This window comes from Entelurus aequoreus, linkage group LG21 (assembly GCF_033978785.1).
Source record: "Entelurus aequoreus isolate RoL-2023_Sb linkage group LG21, RoL_Eaeq_v1.1, whole genome shotgun sequence".
In the NCBI taxonomy this organism is placed as follows: domain Eukaryota; kingdom Metazoa; phylum Chordata; class Actinopteri; order Syngnathiformes; family Syngnathidae; genus Entelurus; species Entelurus aequoreus.
In genome coordinates this window covers 46,272,256-46,295,399 of record NC_084751.1, presented here as the reverse complement: position 1 = coordinate 46,295,399, position 23,144 = coordinate 46,272,256, and the positions used below count along the sequence as shown (strand labels likewise).

The 23,144-nt window shown below is 39.7% G+C and overlaps 1 protein-coding gene across 1 annotated transcript in view; it reads left to right on the top strand.

Moving 5' to 3' along the window:
* Positions 1-23,144, top strand: part of LOC133638627 (ciliary neurotrophic factor receptor subunit alpha-like) — a 672,972-nt gene that overhangs the window by 580,785 nt on the left and 69,043 nt on the right. Inside the window, exon 7 of the mRNA XM_062031418.1 lies at positions 7,846-8,009. Coding sequence (XP_061887402.1) covers positions 7,846-8,009 — 164 coding nt within the window. The remainder of the gene's footprint in view (positions 1-7,845; positions 8,010-23,144) is intronic.

Genomic DNA, 23,144 nt, shown 5'->3' with positions numbered 1-23,144 from the left:
GATTAAAACCAAAATCACATTCAATCATATATTCAAGATTTTCTTGGAAAAAAATAAAACTGTAATGCAAAGATGAAGAATCTCCAAATTGTATCTTTCTTATCTTGTTTTAAATACTCAAGCAATTTTCAACTAACAGTAAATTCCCCTGTGTGGAAATTATTTGAATTTAGGATAATCATTTAAACAAAAATATTCAGTAAACATTACTAAAAAATAAATAAGCAATGCCTGTTTTTAGTCAACAATTGGACAACACTGGATACGCCTGGCTGCATCGCTACAGTCGGCTGGCTGTGCGGGTGTTGCACGTTGACGACGCTCATTGGCTGTCTCCTGTCACGTGACTGGGCCAGCTCTATACTCTGCCAGGTACAGGGCTCTCCCAGCACATTAGGAAGTCATCAAAAACATCTGAAAGTCATGCTTGCACCCCCACACGCCATTTTTTGCTTTATAGCGATACTTTTTTCAGAAAAGTTATGCCAAATGAGTAGCGTGTGAGTATCATAGTGGATCTAACATAATAGTGAGAGTCCAGCCCATAGTGGATCTAACATAATAGTGAGAGTCCAGTCCATAGTGGATCTAACATAATAGTGTGAGAGTCCAGTCCATAGTGGATCTAACATAATAGTGAGAGTCCAGTCCATAGTGGATCTAACATAATAGTGAGAGTCCAGTCCATAGTGGATCTAACATAATAGTGAGAGTCCAGTCCATAGTGGATCTAACATAATAGTGAGAGTCCAGTCCATAGTGGATCTAACATAATAGTGAGAGTCCAGTCCATAGTGGATCTAACATAATAGTGAGAGTCCAGTCCATAGTGGATCTAACATAATAGTGTGAGAGTCCTGTCCATAGTGGATCTAACATAATAGTGTGAGAGTCCAGTCCATAGTGGATCTAACATAATAGTGTGAGAGTCCAGTCCATAGTGGATCTAACATAATAGTGAGAGTCCAGTCCATAGTGGATCTAACATAATAGTGAGAGTCCAGTCCATAGTGGATCTAACATAATAGTGTGAGAGTCCAGTCCATAGTGGATCTAACATAATAATGTGAGAGTCCAGTCTATAGTGGATCTAACATAATAGTGAGAGTCCAGTTCATAGTGAGAGTCCAGTCCATAGTGGATCTAACATAATAGTGAGAGTCCAGCCCATAGTGGATCTAACATAATAGTGAGAGTCCAGTCCATAGTGGATCCAACATAATAGTGAGAGTCCAGTCCATAGTGGATCTAACATAATAGTGAGAGTCCAGCCCATAGTGGATCTAACATAATAGTGAGAGTCCAGCCCATAGTGGATCTAACATAATAGTAAGAGTCCAGTCCATAGTGGATCTAACATAATAGTGAGAGTCCAGTCCATAGTGGATCCAACATAATAGTGAGAGTCCAGTCCATAGTGGAACTAACATAATAGTGTGAGAGTCCAGTCCATAGTGGATCTAACATAATAGTGTGAGAGTCCAGTCTATAGTGGATCTAACATAATAGTGAGAGTCCAGTTCATAGTGAGAGTCCAATCCATAGTGGATCTAACATAATATTATGAGACTCCAGTCCATAGTGGATCTAACATAATAGTGTGAGAGTCCAGTCCATAGTGGATCTAACATAATAGTGAGAGTCCAGTTCATAGTGAGAGTCCAGTCCATAGTGGATCTAACATAATAGTGAGAGTCCAGTCCATAGTGTATCTAACATAATAGTGAGAGTCCAGTCCATAGTGGATCTAACATAATAGTGAATGTCCAGTCCATAGTGGATCTAACATAATATTATGAGAGTCCAGTCCATAGTGGATCTAACATAATAGTGAGAGTCCAGTCCATAGTGGATCTAACATAATAGTGAGAGTCCAGTCCATAGTGGATCTAACATAATAGTGAAAGTCCAGTCCATAGTGGATATAACATAATAGTGAGAGTCCAGTCCATAGTGGATCTAACATAATAGTGAGAGTCCAGTCCATATTGTATCTAACATAATAGTGAGAGTCCAGTCCATAGTGGATCTAACATAATAGTGAAAGTCCAGTCCATAGTGGATCTAACATAATGGTGAGAGTCCAGTCCATAGTGGATCTAACATAATAGTGAGAGTCCAGTCCATAGTGGATCTAACATAATAGTGTGAGAGTCCAGTCCATAGTGGATCTAACATAATAGTGTGAGAGTCCAGTCCATAGTGGATCTAACATAATAGTGAGAGTCCAGCCCATAGTGGATCTAACATAATAGTGAGAGTCCAGCCCATAGTGGATCTAACATAATAGTAAGAGTCCAGTCCATAGTGGATCTAACATAATAGTGAGAGTCCAGTCCATAGTGGATCCAACATAATAGTGAGAGTCCAGTCCATAGTGGAACTAACATAATAGTGTGAGAGTCCAGTCCATAGTGGATCTAACAATAGTGTGAGAGTCCAGTCTATAGTGGATCTAACATAATAGTGAGAGTCCAGTTCATAGTGAGAGTCCAATCCATAGTGGATCTAACATAATATTATGAGACTCCAGTCCATAGTGGATCTAACATAATAGTGTGAGAGTCCAGTCCATAGTGTATCTAACATAATAGTGAGAGTCCAGTCCATAGTGGATCTAACATAATAGTGAGAGTCCAGTTCATAGTGAGAGTCCAGTCCATAGTGGATCTAACATAATAGTGAGAGTCCAGTCCATAGTGTATCTAACATAATAGTGAGAGTCCAGTCCATAGTGGATCTAACATAATAGTGAATGTCCAGTCCATAGTGGATCTAACATAATATTATGAGAGTCCAGTCCATAGTGGATCTAACATAATAGTGAGAGTCCAGTCCATAGTGTATCTAACATAATAGTGAGAGTCCAGTCCATAGTGGATCTAACATAATAGTGAAAGTCCAGTCCATAGTGGATATAACATAATAGTGAGAGTCCAGTCCATAGTGGATCTAACATAATAGTGAGAGTCCAGTCCATATTGTATCTAACATAATAGTGAGAGTCCAGTCCTAGTGGATCTAACATAATAGTGAAAGTCCAGTCCATAGTGGATCTAACATAATGGTGAGAGTCCAGTCCATAGTGGATCTAACATAATAGTGAGAGTCCAGTCCATAGTGGATCTAACATAATAGTGTGAGAGTCCAGTCCATAGTGGATCTAACATAATAGTGTGAGAGTCCAGTCCATGGTGGATCTAAATAATAGTGTGAGAGTCCAGTCTATAGTGGATCTAACATAATAGTGTGAGAGTCCAGTCTATAGTGGATCTAACATAATAGTGAGAGTCCAGTCCATAGTGAGAGTCCAGTCCATAGTGGATCTAACATAATAATATGAGAGTCCAGTCCATAGTGATATATCGATACCACAGGATCGATACGCACATCCCTAGGTGTGATGTGTTGGTGTATTCCCGCACTGACATGATGATCTTCACAAGAGTATGTCAACGTTTGACCACGACTGTCTAATCCTTGTTCAAGTAGCTGAAGGATCTTGCAATCTTTGTTGTGCTAGTGATTAAAAGAAATGACGACAAGTGCTTCGTTTACATTGTGAGATAATGTTTTTTCTTGGGTTGGCGATCGCTTCATTACGCTTTGCTCGCCCGCCGCTGCTCGCTGTGATAAATCCGTGTGTAGTTTGCTCGCTCCGCTTGGCCGGGCTCCAGGTTATCACCGTTCCCCCATTCCCCTCCTGCTTATTACTAATGCAATAGCTGGCTTATGGACAAGGTTTCAGGCCAGATGAATGGTCATTGGACACATCCATAGAAACACATCCCTCCCTGCTTTGCTTGCTGAACGGCATTTCTTTTATGAACTGCAGCATGAATCTTACCAGGACAAAGAGCTTTGACATATTTGTCCTCATCTACTTGCACTTATGGAAGGTCACAATGAGATTAACCGTCCCGTGATGCCTTTCTGCTTTTATCCGTCTCTGATCGAATCCATCTCTTTGTCATGTTCCGTCTGGTTTGTCTGAATAGAAGGTGTGCGTGCGGGATGTTTTACATGTGGGTGTCATGTGGTCTTCTATACCCACGCTATCTTTGATCAAGCACCGAGGTTGTAAATGCAACTATCCATTTCCTGCTACAGAAGAGGCCTGACGTGGATACAAAGGCCGGCGAGTGTGCTCCGTAATGGGGGTGATGCGACAAAGAAAAAGGTTATTCAATATCTTGTGGGAGGCACTGAATGGAATTCACTCAAGAATATATTCATAAATGTGGAATTCCTGCCTAATTTTTCAGAATGAGAAATACTTTAATAATCCCAGAAGGGAAATTAAGATCCCATTCAGAGCAGACAAACATTACAGGAAGACAGAACAGGATCGCGCCCCTTTTAAAAAAAGGTGAGAAACCGCTAAACGCTGTTTACAAATGTTCAGTCTAAGCCTGGGCCCCTGCAGAGGGGGCCCAGACTGAGGCCAAGGAGAAAAAAACTCATAGCCATAGCACACATAAGTATGTGGGAAACATCAAAGAACACAAAGGACATTAGAGACATTAAAAAGAGCAGAGCTGATGCAACCGGCCACTTCTATACACCGCCACAAAAGTAAAACAACCACAACAAACAAACATATATACTGTGGGAGACAGGAGCAGACCCAACAAAGCAACCCTCGGCCGCCCAATGACTCTCAATCAATCAATCAATGTTTACTTATATAGCCCTAAATCACGAGTGTCTCAAAGGGCTGTACAAGCCACAACGACATCCTCGGCTCAGATCCCACATCAGGGACAATGAGAAACCTTGGAGAGGACCCCCGCCCTCCCCCCCGGGCGACAGGTGCAATGGACGTCGAGTGGATCTAGCATAATATTGTGAGAGTACAGTCCGTAGTGGATCTAACATGATAGTGTGAGAGTCCAGTCCATAGTGGATCTAACATAATAGTGTGAGAGTCCAGTCCATAGTGGATCCAACATAATAGTGAGAGTCCAGTCCATAGTGGATCCAACATAATAGTGAGAGTCCAGTCCATAGTGGATCTAACATAATAGTGTGAGAGTCCAGTCCATAGTGGATCTAACATAATAGTGTGAGAGTCCAGTCTATAGTGGATCTAACATGATAGTGTGAGAGTCCAGTCCATAGTGGATCTAACATAATAGTGAGAGTCCAGTCCATAGTGGATCTAACATAATAGTGAGAGTCCAGTCCATAGTGGATCTAACATGATAGTGTGACAGTCCAGTCCATAGTGGATCTAACATAATAATGTGAGAGTCCAGTCCATAGTGGATCTAACATAATAGTGAGAGTCCAGTCCATAGTGGATCCAACATAATAGTGAGAGTCCAGTCCATAGTGGATCTAACATAATAGTGAGAGTCCAGTCCATAGTGGATCTAACATAATAGTGTGAGAGTCCAGTCCATAGTGGATCTAACATAATAGTGTGAGAGTCCAGTCTATAGTGGATCTAACATAATAGTGAGAGTCCAGTCCATAGTGAGAGTCCAGTCCATAGTGGATCTAACATAATAGTATGAGAGTCCAGTACATAGTGGATCTAACATAATAGTGTGAGAGTCCGGTCCATAGTGGATCTAACATAATAGTGAGAGTCCAGTCCATAGTGGATCTAACATAATAGTGAGAGTCCAGTCCATAGTGGATCTAACATAATAGTGAGAGTCCATCCCATAGTGGATTTAACATAATAGTGAGAGTCCAGTCCATAGTGGATCTAACATAATAGTGAGAGTCCAGTCCATAGTGGATCTAACATAATAGTGAGAGTCCAGTCCATAGTGGATCTAACATAATAGTGAGAGTCCAGTCCATAGTGGATCTAACATAATAGTGAGAGTCCAGTCCATAGTGGATCTAACATAATAGTGAGAGTCCAGTCCATAGTGGATCTAACATAATAATGTGAGAGTCCAGTCCATAGTGGATCTAACATAATAGTGAGAGTCCAGTCCATAGTGGATCCAACATAATAGTGAGAGTCCAGTCCATAGTGGATCTAACATAATAGTGAGAGTCCAGTCCATAGTGGATCTAACATAATAGTGTGAGAGTCCAGTCCATAGTGGATCTAACATAATAGTGTGAGAGTCCAGTCTATAGTGGATCTAACATAATAGTGAGAGTCCAGTCCATAGTGAGAGTCCAGTCCATAGTGGATCTAACATAATAGTATGAGAGTCCAGTACATAGTGGATCTAACATAATAGTGTGAGAGTCCGGTCCATAGTGGATCTAACATAATAGTGAGAGTCCAGTCCATAGTGGATCTAACATAATAGTGAGAGTCCAGTCCATAGTGGATCTAACATAATAGTGAGAGTCCATCCCATAGTGGATTTAACATAATAGTGAGAGTCCAGTCCATAGTGGATCTAACATAATAGTGAGAGTCCAGTCCATAGTGGATCTAACATAATAGTGAGAGTCCAGTCCATAGTGGATCTAACATAATAGTGAGAGTCCAGTCCATAGTGGATCTAACATAATAGTGAGAGTCCAGTCCATAGTGGATCTAACATAATAGTGTGAGAGTCCAGTCTATAGTGGATCTAACATAATAGTGAGAGTCAAGTCCATAGTGGATCTAACATAATAGTGAGAGTCCAGTCCATAGTGGATCTAACATAATAGTGTGAGAGTCCAGTCCATAGTGGATCTAACATAATAGTGAGAGTCCAGTCCATAGTGGATCTAACATAATAGTGAGAGTCCAGTCCATAGTGGATCTAACATAATAGTGTGAGAGTCCAGTCCATAGTGGATCTAACATAATAGTGAGAGTCCAGTCCATAGTGGATCCAACATAATAGTGAGAGTCCAGTCCATAGTGGATCTAACATAATAGTGAGAGTCCAGTCCATAGTGGATCTAACATAATAGTGTGAGAGTCCAGTCCATAGTGGATCTAACATAATAGTGTGAGCGTCCAGTCTATAGTGGATCTAACATAATAGTGAGAGTCCAGTCCATAGTGATAGTCCAGTCCATAGTGGATCTAACATAATAGTATGAGAGTCCAGTACATAGTGGATCTAACATAATAGTGTGAGAGTCCAGTCCATAGTGGATCTAACATAATAGTGAGAGTCCAGTCCATAGTGGATCTAACATAATAGTGAGAGTCCAATCCATAGTGGATCTAACATAATAGTGAGAGTCCAGTCCATAGTGGATCTAACATAATAGTGAGAGTCCAGCCCATAGTGGATTTAACATAATAGTGAGAGTCCAGTCCATAGTGGATCTAACATAATAGTGAGAGTCCAGTCCATAGTGGATCTAACATAATAGTGAGAGTCCAGTCCATAGTGGATCTAACATAATAGTGAGAGTCCAGTCCATAGTGGATCTAACATAATAGTGAGAGTCCAGTCCATAGTGGATCTAACATAATAGTGTGAGAGTCCAGTCCATAGTGGATCTAACATAACAGTGAGAGTCCAGTCCATAGTGGAGCCAGCAGGAGACCATCCCGAGTGGAGACAAGTCAGCAGTTAACTAACTGTTACCGGGAGGGCATTCCAGAGTACCGGAGCCCGAATAGAAAACGCTCTATAGCCCGCAGACTCTCGGCCAGTGTCCAGTCCGCATGGATGAGCGAGGATATGTCCAAGGAGGCCGAGGTGTCCGAGGGACACTTCGACAGGGACTCGCTTTGTTTCACCTCCATTGGTCATCTTCCGCCTTCTTAAAGGTTTCTAAGCCTCATTGGTTGCCATCATTGATCTCTTTCTCAAAGGCTGTCAGATGACGTTGACGTGACGTATCTGCTCGAAAACGATACCAATATTGTTAATATTGACTTTATTATTTAGATTTGTTATTTTCCGTCTCTGCTTCCAGTCAAACCGGATCCCCCCGAGCGAGTGACGGCCACCCCGATTCGTTTCAACGCTCGAAGGTTGGAGGTCTCCTGGCAAAGTCCTGCCACCTGGCCGGACATCGACAACTTCCCTCTGAAATACTTCCTGCGATACCGACCTCTCATCAAGGAGCAGTGGCAGCATGTGAGTACCACCACCTCAAAGAAGGGATACACCGACACCAAAGGTACACCGACACTTACTCGGTGTCAAATAACTGATCAGACCCAACCTGATCAGCTCTACACTTCCATTGGATGGGATTCATCCCTAGCAGAAGCTTGGGTGTGTGTTTCTGTCCGTCTCTTGTTTGGGAGGGTGGGCTTTCTTCCCTGAGGCGTCCATATAGTAGAAGCATGTGTGCCCACCAAAGGAGGGAAGTTCTGCAGCGTTATTATCATGCATGTCATTGGTTTGCATCGCTGTTATTTCAAGCACTTGGGTTGCAGTCGCTCTCCCATGCACACTCGTACCAATGCAAGGGGTAAACATTTTCTTTTACTTTGTCTTTCCTGCACACTTTTGGTCCCCCTGTTGTTACCTTTCAACACGTTTACTGCCTCCGACCTCACAGCAGCAAGAAAGTAAGTCCACTTGCCATGTTTTTTGGACTATAAGACGCACTTTAAATCCTTTAATTTTCTCAAAACTCTACAGTGCGCTTTATAACCCGGTGCGCCTAATGTACGGAATACTTTTGGTCGTGCTTACCGACCATGAAGCTATTTTATTTGAATACCTACTCTTGCTCAAGGAATTGATTAAACTACCGTATTTTTTGGACTATAAGACGCACGTAAAATCCTTTAATGTTCTCAAAACTGGACAGTGCGCTTTATAACCCGGTGCGCCTAATGTACGGAATACTTTTGGTCGCGCTTACCGACCACAAAGCTATTTTATTTCAATACCTACTCTTGCTCAAGCAATTCATTAAACTACCGTATTTTTCCGACTATAAGACTCACCTAAAATCCTTTCATTTTCTCAAAACTGGACAGTGCGCTTTATAACCCGGTGCGCCTAATGTACAGAATAATTTTGGTCGCGCTTACCGACCACAAAGATATTTTATTTGAATACCTACTCTTGCTCAAGCAATTCATTAAACTACCGTATTTTTCTGACTATAAGACGCACTTAAAATTCTTTAATTTTCCCAAAACTCGACAGTGCGCTTTATAACCCGGTGCGCCTAATGTACGGAATACTTTTGGTCGCGCTTACCGACCACAAAGCTATTTTATTTGAATACCTACTCTTGCTCAAGCAATTCATTAAACTACCGTATTTTTCCGACTATAAGACTCACCTAAAATCCTTTCATTTTCTCAAAACTGGACAGTGCGCTTTATAACCCGGTGCGCCTAATGTACAGAATAATTTTGGTCGCGCTTACCGACCACAAAGATATTTTATTTGAATACCTACTCTTGCTCAAGCAATTCATTAAACTACCGTATTTTTCTGACTATAAGACGCACTTAAAATTCTTTAATTTTCCCAAAACTCGATAGTGCGCTTTATAACCCGGTGCGCCTAATGTACGGAATACTTTTGGTCGCGCTTACCGACCACAAAGCTATTTTATTTGAATACCTACTCTTGCTCAAGCAATTCATTAAACTACCGTATTTTTCCGACTATAAGACTCACCTAAAATCCTTTCATTATCTAAAAAATGGACAGTGCGCTTTATAACCCGGTGAGCCTAATGTACAGAATAATTTTGGTCGTGCTTACCGACCACAAAGCTATTTTATTTGAATACCTACTCTTGCTCAAGCAATTGATTAAACTACCGTATTTTTCTGACTATAAGACGCACTTAAAATCTTTTCATTTTCTAAACAAAATGGACAGTGCGCTTTATAACCCGGTGCGCCTAATGTACGGAATAATTTTGGTCGTGCTTACCGACCACAAAGCTATTTTATTTGAATACCTACTCTTGCTCAAGCAATTAATTAAACTACCGTATTTTTCCGACTATAAGACGCACTTAAAATCATTTCATTTTCTAAACAAAATGGACAGTGCGCCTTATAACCCGGTGTGCCTAATGTACGGAATAATTTTGGTTGTGCTTACCGACCATGAAGCTATTTTATTTAAATACCTACTCTTGCTCAAGCAATTGATTAAACTACCGTATTTTTCGAACTATAAGGCGCACTTAAAATCCTTTAATTTTGTCAAAACTCGACAGTGCGCTTTATAACCCGGTGCGCCAAATGTACAGAATACTTTTGGTCGCGCTTACCGACCACGAAGCTATTTTATTTGGTATGTAGTGAAATGACAAGTGTGACCGGTAGATGGCAGTCACACATAAGAGATAGGTGTAGACTGCAATATGACTCATGCAAACAACACCAACATTTGATATATATTGAAGCTCCTCACTGGTTCCAGAAGCTTGTTCTTGTACATTTGGAGTGCAACACAGTATTTGCTTCAGGGATGTGTTGCAGCTAAAATGTTGTCTGTTGTTGGAGGATGTTCTTGTCCAAGTGAGTTCATTGCTGCGCTGGATCAATAAGTTGCTATCATCCAACCAGGATATCTGTTGATAAAGGTTGTTGCCATTGATTATTTATACATGCATTAACAGAAGCCATACACGTTCCCTTTTTAATCTACTGAGGGAAATGCTGCTTGTTGTTCTCAGTGGTGTAAAACAGCAAAATACAGAGAAGCCTTTTTAAATGGGAACTGCACTTTTTGGGGGGAATTTTGTTCACAATCATTATGAGAGACAAGAACACACATGTCTTTTTTGGGGGGGATTTTAAAGATCATAAACAACTTCAAAGCCCTCCATCAACGTTTTATATACACACTGCAAGTATATATATATAATGTAGTAACAGACACCTTCATAACAATATGTAATATGTACAATATACACACTGCAAGTATATATATCATGTAGTAACAGACACCTTCATAACAATATGTAATATGTACAATATACACACTGCAAGTATATATATCATGTAGTAACAGACACCTTCATAACAATATGTAATATGTACAATATACACACTGCAAGTATATATATCATGTAGTAACAGACACCTTCATAACAATATGTAATATGTACAATATACACACTGCAAGTATATATATCATGTAGTAACAGACACCTTCATAACAATATGTACAATATACACACTGCAAGTATATATATCATGTAGTAACAGACACCTTCATAACAATATGTAATATGTACAATATACACACTGCAAGTATATATATAATGTAGTAACAGACACCTTCCTAACAATATGTAATATGTACAATATACACACTGCAAGTATATATATATCATGTAGTAACAGACACCTTCATAACAATATGTACAATATACACACTGCAAGTATATACATCATGTAGTAACAGACACCTTCATAACAATATGCAATATGTACAATATACACACTGCAAGTATATATATAATGTAGTAACAGACACCTTCCTAACAATATGTAATATGTACAATATACACACTGCAAGTATATATATCATGTAGTAACAGACACCTTCATAACAATATGTAATATGTACAATATACACACTGCAAGTATATATATAATGTAGTAACAGACACCTTCATAACAATATGTACAATATACACACTGCAAGTATATATATATATATAATGTAGTAACAGACACCTTCATAACAATATGTAATATGTACAATATACACACTGCAAGTATATATATAATGTAGTAACAGACACCTTCATAACAATATGTAATATGTACAATATACACACGGCAAGTATATATATCATGTAGTAACAGACACCTTCATAACAATATGTACAATATACACACTGCAAGTATATATATATATATATATCATGTAGTAACAGACACCTTCATAACAATATGTAATATGTACAATATACACACTGCAAGTATATATATAATGTAGTAACAGACACCATCATAACAATATGTAATATGTACAATATACACACGGCAAGTATATATATCATGTAGTAACAGACACCTTCATAACAATATGTAATATGTACAATATACACACGGCAAGTATATATATAGTGTAGTAACAGACACCTTCATAACAATATGTAATATGTACAATATACACACTGCAAGTATATATATAATGTAGTAACAGACACCTTCATAACAATATGTAATATGTACAATATACACACGGCAAGTATATATATATAATGTAGTAACAGACACCTTCATAACAATATGTACAATATACAAACTGCAAGTATATATATAATGTAGTAACAGACACCTTCATAACAATATGTAATATGTACAATATACACACTGCAAGTATATATATAATGTAGTAACAGACACCTTCATAACAATATGTAATATGTACAATATTTACAGTATTTTGGTCATTTTAATCATTGCCGGAACTAATTCTTCAGCACACTTATTTCCGTTTCCATAGCAACGCACGTGTGACTTCTGGCAACAACCCTTCCCGGATACAAAACGCTTGTGTGTTTTCCAGACTCGGTAACAAACAGTGTGGACAATATTTTTTTGGGACAAATGAGGATTCACAACCTTATCTTTTTGAATCTGAATATATGGAGGATGAAGTACTGATTCTAGAAGCCGGCAGTGAGGAAGAGTGAGATGTTGGAGCGGACGCAAGCCGAGAGAGTGAGGTGAAAGTGACTCCAAGCTGCAAATTGTGGCATTTTAAATCCAAGCTATTTCGACATACATGGCACGCTTACCCATAATTAACCTGCTGCTCACTGCTCCCCTCACCTCCCAGGGGGGTGATCAAGGGTGATGGGTAAAATGCAGAGAATCATTTCGCCACACCTCGTGCGTGTGTGTGTGACAATAATTGGTACTTTAACTTTAACTAACTTAACATCTTGCTTATTATACAGGTTGCAGAATGTAAATGAAGTATTGTTGACGGTTTATGAATGCATTTTAAAATGATTTAGAGGTAGAATTGATTCCTCCCGTTAGCTGCCTTGCTCGCCAACAAGAACAAGGCAATTTTTACATGTTAAAAAGCGAAAAAAAAACATTAAAAATGGTCTTCTTAAAATCATTTTTTGTCTTGAAAATCATTTTTTGTCATGAAAATCAACTTTTACCTTGAAAATCATTTTTTGTCTTGAAAATCAACTTTTACCTTGAAAATCATTTTTTGTCTTGAAAATCAACTTTTACCTTGAAAATAATTTTTTGTCTTGAAAATCAACTTTTACCTTGAAAATCATTTTTGTCTTGAAAATCAACTTTACCTTGAAAATAATTTTTTGTCTTGAAAATCAACTTTTACCTTGAAAATCATTTTTTGTCATGAAAATAAACTTTTACCTTGAAAATCATTCTTTGTCTTGAAAATCAACTTTTACCTTGAAAATCATTTTTTGTCTTGAAAATCAACTTTTACCTTGAAAATCATTTTGTGTCTTGAAAATCAACTTTTACCTTGAAAATCATTTTTTTTCTTGAAAATCAACTTTTACCTTGAAAATCATTTTTTGTCTTGAAAATCAACTTTTACCTTGAAAATCATTTTGTGTCTTGAAAATCAACTTTTACCTTGAAAATCATTGTTTGTCTTGAAAATCAACTTTTACCTTGAAAATAATTTTTTGTCTTGAAAATCAACTTTTACCTTGAAAATCATTTTTTGTCTTGAAAATCAACTTTTACCTTGAAAATCATTTTTGTCTTGAAAATCAACTTTTACCTTGAAAATCATTTTTGTCTTGAAAATCAACTTTTACCTTGAAAATCATTTTTGTCTTGAAAATCAACTTTTACCTTGAAAATATTTTTTTTGTCTTGAAAATCAACTTTTACCTTGAAAATCATTCTTTGTCTTGAAAATCAACTTTTACCTTGAAAATCATTTTTTGTCTTGAAAATCAACTTTTACCTTGAAAATAATTTTTTGTCTTGAAAATCAACTTTTACCTTGAAAATCATTTTTGTCTTGAAAATCAACTTTACCTTGAAAATAATTTTTTGTCTTGAAAATCAACTTTTACCTTGAAAATCATTTTTTGTCATGAAAATCAACTTTTACCTTGAAAATCATTCTTTGTCTTGAAAATCAACTTTTACCTTGAAAATCATTTTTTGTCTTGAAAATCAACTTTTACCTTGAAAATCATTTTGTGTCTTGAAAATCAACTTTTACCTTGAAAATCATTTTTTTTCTTGAAAATCAACTTTTACCTTGAAAATCATTTTTTGTCTTGAAAATCAACTTTTACCTTGAAAATCATTTTGTGTCTTGAAAATCAACTTTTACCTTGAAAATCATTGTTTGTCTTGAAAATCAACTTTTACCTTGAAAATAATTTTTTGTCTTGAAAATCAACTTTTACCTTGAAAATAATTTTTTGTCTTGAAAATCAACTTTTACCTTGAAAATCATTTTTGTCTTGAAAATCAACTTTTACCTTGAAAATCATTTTTGTCTTGAAAATCAACTTTTACCTTGAAAATCATTTTTGTCTTGAAAATCAACTTTTACCTTGAAAATCATTCTTTGTCTTGAAAATCAACTTTTACCTTGAAAATCATTTTTTGTCTTGAAAATCAACTTTTACCTTGAAAATCATTTTTGTCTTGAAAATCAACTTTTACCTTGAGAATCATTTTTGTCTTGAAAATCAACTTTTACCTTGAAAATAGTTTTTTGTCTTGAAAATACTGTGACGACCTGGTTGCAAGGTGGTGCGTGGTTGTTCTCCCAGGGATGCAGACGGCTTCGGACACAGCGTGCAGGTAGGAAAATGATTTATTAAAGCAAATAAATCAGACAGGAAAAACAAAAATGTGCTCATAGCACGGAAGACAAAAACAAAGGGACTAGCGTGGGAGCTAGCAAGTAAAAATAGCATAGCGTGAAAGCTAGCAGGAATCGAAGTGTCGTTAACTGTTGCATATAAGCAAATTAGCAAGCCAGGCCGAGTGAGGCTAGGGCAAAGACTAAATAGAGATAAACACAAGGTGCTGAAAACACATGTGACACTAAAAAGTAAACAAACTGTGATCCGAGCAGCGGATCCTAACATGTAACTTCCAATTGTAACGATGTTGCACGTGTAATATTCTCTTAATGATTATTTTTCAACAATAATTCACAGAGGGCCACATCTTCTATGATAAATATAATAAAAATCCTGGTTTCTTATCAGGTTTTGTATGTTGTGTTGTTTGGCAAACACAAACCTGCACCTCTGTCCTACAACCAGCCCAACATCGCTGATGTTAAAAGCAGTTTTCCCTTTTCACCTCTAAGTTGCATCCCCCTTGCAGCCGTTATGAATGAAAAACCCGGAAAAATCCGATGTTGTGGTCTGGAGTCATGATTCAAGCTGACATGCGCACTCCAGCGCCAGTCAGTCCTTAAGAGAAGTGATGCGTAACTTCCAAAATTCCAAAACCTTTGTCAATGTTTGGATTGGTCCAGAGTACCTGATTAGAAAATGACATAAATACAGTCAATGACAGCTCGTCCTCTTTTTTTTGTGGCCATCTTGGACAAAAAGGCAGAGGTTTTTACTTTTCGGAGCAGTTAGAAGTGGAAAATACTGAGCCTGTCTGGACTTTTATTAGGTGTTGCTTTTATTCTTAGCCCTATGGAAAGTCTGCTTAAGAGATAGATTATTAAGTGGTAGATGAAATTAAATGATAACAACCCAGTGTGCTGTTTGTGCAAGTTTAAAGGCCTACTGGAAGCCACTACTAGCGACCACGCAGTCTGATAGTTTATATATCAATGATGAAATCTTAACATTGCAACACATGCCAATACGGCCGGGTTAACTTATAAAGTGACATTTTAAACTTCCCGCCACACTTCCGGTTGAAAAACTCCTTTGGATATGATTTATGCGCGTGACGCCACAAAATCCACGGAAGTGGTTGTACCCCATCGACCCGATACAGAAACCTCTTGTTTTCTTCGACAAAATTCCACAGTATTCTGGACATCTGTGTTGGTGTATCTTTATGCAATTTGTTTAATGAACAATGGAGGCTGCAAAGAAGAACGTTGTAGGTGGGATCGATCGGTGTATTAGCGGCTAAGTACAATACTTACAGCAACACAACAAGGACTACTTACTAAGCCTAGCCGATGCTTGCCGCCAAACCCACGGATGAAGTCCTTCGTCGCGCCGTCGATCGCTGGAACGTAGGTGAGCACGGGTGTTGATGGGAAGATGAGGGCTGGCTGGCGTAGGTGGAGCGCTAATGTTTTTATCATAGTTCTGTGAGGTCCGGTTACTAAGTTACTAAATTAGCTTTGGCGTCGTTAGCTACAGCATTGTTAAGCCTTACCAGGCTGAGAATTTTTAACCGTGTAGTTACATGTCCATGGTTTAATAGTATTGTTGATCTTCTGTCTATCCTTCCAGTCAGGGTTTTTTAAATTTTGTTTCTATCTGCATTTAAGCACGAGGCTATCACGTTAGCTCCGTAGCTAAAGAACTTCACCGATGTATTGTCGTGGGGATAAAAGTCACTGTGAATGTCTATTTCGCGTTCTCGACTCTCATTTTCAAGAGGATATAGTATCCCAGGTGGTTTAAAATACAAATCCGTGATCCACAATAGAAAAAAGGAGAAAGTGTGGAATCCAATGAGCCAGCTTGTACCTAAGTTACGGTCAGAGTGAAAAAAGATATGTCTTGAACTGCACTCCAACGTTCCTGTCCACAAATCTTTCATCCTCGCTCAAATTAATGGGGAAATTGTCGCTTTCTCGGTCCGAATCGCTCTCACTTCTGGCCGCCATCACTGTAAACAATAGGGAACTTTGCGGAAATGTTCAGCTGACTACGTCACGCTCCTTCCGGTAGGGGCAAGGCGAAAAAAGATACGTCCTGCACTGCACTCTAGTCCTTCACTCTCACGTTCCGCATCCACGAATCTTTCATCCTGGCTCAAATTAATGGGGTAATCGTCGCTTTCTCGGTCCGAATCTCTCTCGCTGCTGGTGTAAACAATGGGGAAATGTGAGGAGCCTTTCAACCTGTGACGTCACGCTACTTCCGGTACAGGCAAGGCTTTTTTTATCAGCGACCAAAAGTTGCGAACTTTATCGTCGATGTTCTCTACTAAATCCTTTCAGCAAAAATATGGCAATATCGCGAAATTATCAAGTATGACACGTAGAATGGATCTGCTATCCCCGTTTACATAAAAAAAATGTCATTTCAGTAGGCCTTTAACATTGCTGTATGTATACTTTTGACCCAGCAGATTTTCAGTAGACCCATAATAAATTCATAAAAGAAGCAAACTTCATTAATGTTTTTTATGACCAACAAGTATGTGCTCCAATCACTCTATCACAAAAAAATAAGAGTTGTAGAAATGATTCGAAACTCAAGACAGCCATGACATGATTTTCTTTACAAGTGTATGTACACTTTTGACCACCACTGTAACTTATCATACATGTTATTTGATAGCCACCTATTCCAGCTCGGGTTCTTGTAAATCAAGCCGATTAAAGCTTTGTCGACACCAATTTCCTCTTGCATGGCAGACAGCTAGGTGAGAATGACTTTCACGTATAACGTTGTCAGAAGTGATGGCGGCGGTGTGATTGAGCTGGAAAGCATCCATCGACGAAGCAACAAGGCCCTGATACTGAAGGGATGAAGAATCCTCCATAACAAAGTCAATGCAAAGGTTTTGGAGCTGATATACCTCAGAAGGAGAAACATTTTAACTGAAAAGTACTTACAGAAATGATAAACATTAACGAAACTCTGGGTTTGATTTATACGCACGGGCGATGCGCAATTAAAACAAGTGCTTATTATACTCGGGGAAAGATGTGATGGGATAGGTCGTGCAAAACTGAGAGTGAGTAATGGATCGTGCGCAGGCAGAGGTATGGAGATAAATGAAAAAAATGTGCGCAAGGAAGAGATAGTGATAAAATATATTGAGGAACAGGTGCCAGCAACAGATAAATAGCACAAGAGGCGACTTTGAAAGGGCATTTTTAGAGGCTATCAGTCAGAAGGTGTTTCACATTACAGGGTGATGAATGAATGGCTCATTGAGGAGTGAGAAAGGTGCAATAGGAAGAAGTTTGTGGATGCAAGCAGAAGACAAAAAGAGTCGATCTGTGTAGCGCAGGGGTCGGCAACCTTTACCACTCAAAGAGCCATTTTGGCAAGTTTCACAAATTAAAGAAAGTAATGGGAGCCACGAAAAAAAATGTTAAAATTTAAAATGAAAAACACCGCATACAAAGCTTAAACACTTTGTGCTATGTTAACTAGGGGTCTCCGACACACGCACCGGCACACACTTTAATGTGGAAATTTGATGTTAGTGCAGCCCGCGAGTTTTGAATGAATGGCGCTTGATAGAGTCATACTTGCCAACCCTCTCATTTTTCCCGGGAGACTCCCGAATATCAGAGCGTGATGACACTGCATTTGGCGCCCTCCACAGTCTGCCCTAACAGTGTACCTGCTCGACCACACGTAGAATGCAATTTCAGCTTGCTCACGTAAGTGACAGCAAGGCGTACTAACTCAGCAGCCACACATCTTACACTGATTCTGGGTAATGGTTGTGTTGTGTTTATGTTGTGTTACGGTGGGATGTTCTCCAGAAATGTGTTTTTCATTCTTTTTTGGTGTGGGTTCACAGTGTGGCGCATATTTGTAACGTAACAATGTTAAAGTTGTTTGATACGGCTACCGTCAGTGTAAGCTGTGTGGCTGATGACTAAGTATGCTTTGCTGTCTCCTGTGTGTGCAAGTAATAACAACATGCAACATGTGGCTGGACTGACACGCTGTATGTAAATGCTATAGAGGACAATTACTGCAGTGCAATTAAGGCACGCCCTTTATTTAGTAATTAGAGTGTAAATAGGATTATTTTTCCCTGGGAGTAATCTATGAGGGACACTGAGATCCATAAATCTCCTGGGAAAATCGGGGGGGTCGGCATGTATGTAGCTGAGCCGCATCAGAGTGGTCAAGGAGCCGCATGCGGCTCGGGAGCCGCGGGTTGCCGACCCCTGGTGTAGGAAATGTTCTCATCTCATGAAATAAGTGTACAATCACATCAGTTAGGCTGTGCCACAAATATATCTGTCATGATCCAATAGGAATAGGAATGTTGTCAATAACAGTCACGGCTAGTTTGCTGGCTAAAGAAGTGGTATATCGTCATCAACGTACTATAAGCTGCGTACCTTTGAACCTTATACAAAGACGTGGCTAATTTATGGATGTTTCTAAGAGCTTCACATGCTGCCAAACATGTTTGTCTCATTACCGTGGACCAATGAAACTGTTCAGTTGACCATTTAGCACATTATTGTCATGTCTGTGTGGTCATGTTTTGTTTTTGTCTCGTTCGATTTTGTTTTTGGACTCTTTGTGCACTTTTGTTTGTTTTGTCACCGTAGCAACCCATTAGTTTTCACCTGTCACGTCACGCACCTGCCTCACGTTTTGAGTCACGCACCTGTTTTCACTGATCATGTCACTGCTATTTAAGCCGGTCTGTTTCTGTTGCTCGTGGTGGTGACATCCTGTCAATACGTGGACTATGGGTTGTTGTGTTTTCCCGGAATGCAACGGAAAGTTGGCGCGGGCAAGACGTGAATGTAAGTACATGATTTATTAAATCACTAAAAAACAAAGCAAACAAAAGGCGCGCACAATGGCGGAGAACAAACTTGACTAATGAAACAAAACTTGCACAAAAGCAGAAACTATGAGCAATAAACAAAAACTTACTTGGCATGGAACAGCATGAAAACTATGGCAGACAGGAATATCATGGGTAGCAGTAGCATGGATGGATAGATAATGTCACCACCACGAACAACAGAAACAGACCGGCTTAAATAGCTGTGACATGACCAGTGCAAACAGGTGCGTTACTCAAAACGTGAAACAGGTGCGTGACATGACAGGTGAAAAAATAATGGGTTGCTATGGTGACAAAACAAACAAAAGTGCACAAAGAGTCCAAAAACAAAATCGAACATGACAAAAACAAAACATGATCACACAGACATGACAATTATGGACTCACCCTCGTCATGGAGACGGAAGAACGAATGGCACAAAACACAGCCCCACAGCTAAAGACAATCGACCTGGCCATCAAAAAAGCAGACAGCTGCCACGTGGAACGGAATGCCACTACCACTACCGGGCCACGGAAGGCTGGATGAGGAGGGGTACGAAGACCGCGCACAATGACTTCTCCTGTAGGCTACTGTATGCCGCGTTACAGGCACTGTCTTTTGTTAAATTTGTTTATGAACACAAGCGCCTGTGTAAGTATTTCATGTTTCAATGTGTACACCTGCAGCCAAAATAGAATTTGTACAAAAATTAGGTGGGTGCCACTTATAATTAGGCCCGCTCTATGGCTCGGAAATTACGGTAGTTGTACTCACATGTGCTATGCCACAAACATGTCTGTCATGATCCAATATGAATAGGGATTTTGTCAATAACAGTCACAGCTAGTTTGCTGGCTAAAGAAGTGTAATATCATCATGTACGTACTATAAGCTGTGTACCTTTGAACCTTGCGCTTTATACACAGCTGTGGCTAATTTATGGATGTTTCTAAGAGCTTCACATGCCGCTACAAAATTTAGCTTCGTCACAGTGGGCCAATGAAACTGTTCACATGAAATCAAACGTGCTCACAAAGTCATTCAGTTGACCATTTAGCACGTTATGGACTCACCCTTGTCATGGAGAAGAAAGAACGAATGGCACAAAACGCAGCCCCACAGCTAAAGACAATCGACCTGGCCATCAAAAAAGCAAACAGCTGCCATGTGGAAAGGAAATCCACTACCACTTATGGTGGTAGTGGAAGACTGGATGAGGAGGGGTACAAAGACCACGCTCAATGACTTCTCCTGTAAGCTGTGTACCTTTTGAACCTCGCGCTTTATACACAGCTGTGGCTAATTTATGGATGTTTCTAAAAGCTTCACATTTAGCCTAATTACAGTGGATCAATGAAACTGTTCACATTAAATCAAATGGGCTCACACAATCATTCAGTTGACCATTTAGCACGTTATGGACTCACCTTTGTCATTGAGAAGAAAGAACAAATGGCACAAAACGCAGCCCCACAGCTAAAGACAATCGACCTGGCCATCAAAAAAGCAAACAGCTGCCATGTGGAAAGGAAATACACTACCACTTATGGTGGTAGTGGAAGACTGGATGAGGAGGGGTACAAAGACCACGCTCAATGACTTCTCCTGTAAGCTGTGTACCTTTTGAACCTCGCGCTTTATACACAGCTGTGGCTAATTTATGGATGTTTCTAAGAGCTTCACATTTAGCCTAATTACAGTGGATCAATGAAACTGTTCACATTAAATCAAACGGGCTCACACAGTCATTCAGTTGACCATTTAGCACGTTATGGACTCACCTTTGTCATTGAGAAGAAAGAACAAATGGCACAAAACGCAGCCCCACAGCTAAAGACAATCGACCTGGCCATCAAAAAAGCAAACCGTTGCCATGTGGAAAGGAAATCCACTACCACTTATGGTGGTAGTGGAAGACTGTATGAGGAGGGGTACAAAGACCACGCTCAATGACTTCTCCTGTAAGCTGTGTACCTTTTGAACCTTGCGCTTTATACACAGCTGTGGCTAATTTATGGATGTTTCTAAGAGCTTCACATTTAGCCTAATCACAGTGGACCAATGAAACTGTTCAGTTGACCATTTAGCACATTATGGACTCACCCTTGTCATGGATAAGAACGAACAAATGGCACAAGACGCAGCCCCACAGCTAAAGACAATCGACCTGGCCATCTAAAAAGAATGGAACGGAAATCCACTACCACTACCGGGCCACGGAAGGCTGGCTCAATGCCTTCTCCTGTAGGCTACTGTATGCCGTGTTACAGGCACTGTCTTTTGTTACATTTGTGAATGAACACAAGGCGCCTGTGTAAATATTTCACGTTTCAACGTGTACACCTGCAGCTCACAGACTCGTGATGCCAAAATAAAACGACTTATATTCAGGCCCGCTCTATGGCCCCGTAAATGACGGTACAATCCCTTGCCAAGCCGAGTAGATTTTGCCCATCTTAGTAGAACGCAAAAGTAAAATGTGTCTTGTTAATAGACCTTGAAGAAAAATGTATGAACTGCTCTTTAATCACCCTGCAGCACTTCTTCAAGTACACCCCGTACAGTATGTCGGCTTCAAGTACACCCCGTACAGTATGTCGGCCTCAATATAAAAACATGTCATGACCACGTACTCAAAGGAAGTGTAGGTGTAAGAGCGTCTCACCAAATGGACAGCACATGCACACCTCAACAACCAGAATAGAAATGCATCTACTCGCCTAGAAATGCTCAATGAATCCAGTGCCGTTCCCCATGACCCGTTTCCAACGCTCTCCTCTCCGAGAAGTGGAGCTCAATTCTCTGAGCAATTAAAGCAATGGACCAGTCACTGTGATGAGAACTATTTCACATTGCTCAATATTCTCTTTGCTTTACGCTGTGAAACTACATCTGCTATGCTGTAATTTCCCTTTGGGGGGGGGGGGGGGGGGGGGGTGACGCCGAACTCCAGTCGACTGGAAACACGCACATCCCCGCACTGTCAGACATTGTCCACGGAAAACGTGCCCGTCCAGACCGGAGCTAAAAGTGCACAAATGCACATGCACGTAGTGCTGGGTGCTCATAAGCTCATGCATAAGTAAGCGGAAACAGACTCACTAACGAATGCATTCTTGTTCTTCTGAATGCATCTGCTGAATGATGATTATATGTGCAGTCATTTCTGTCTGTGGAATGCTACCAAGGATAGGTACCTTAAAATGTTGAACCGATACAGTACCAATTCCTGGTACCAGGGTACGCAACGGTACCAATTTTTGGTACTTTTTTGTGTGTTAATAAATGCTATTTGTTAAATAACTATTTAACATTAAAAAGCTGATCGTTATAATGGTGCTGTCCAATTGTTCAATTGTTTCTTTGACATTTCTCGTTAGTGTCATGATCGGTGGTCTGGATTATGTTTTTGTTATTGTCTGTTTGTTTTGGACTCCTTGCGTTCCTGTTTGTGCACCTCCTGAGTTTAGTCACCATGGTTACTTATGAATTTTCACCTGCCTCTTGCGTTCGGGACACACCTGTTTGTAATGAAGAGACACCATTTAAACCTTCCTTTGTTGATCACTCGTCCTGGCTTCATTGTTTGCGTCACGCCTA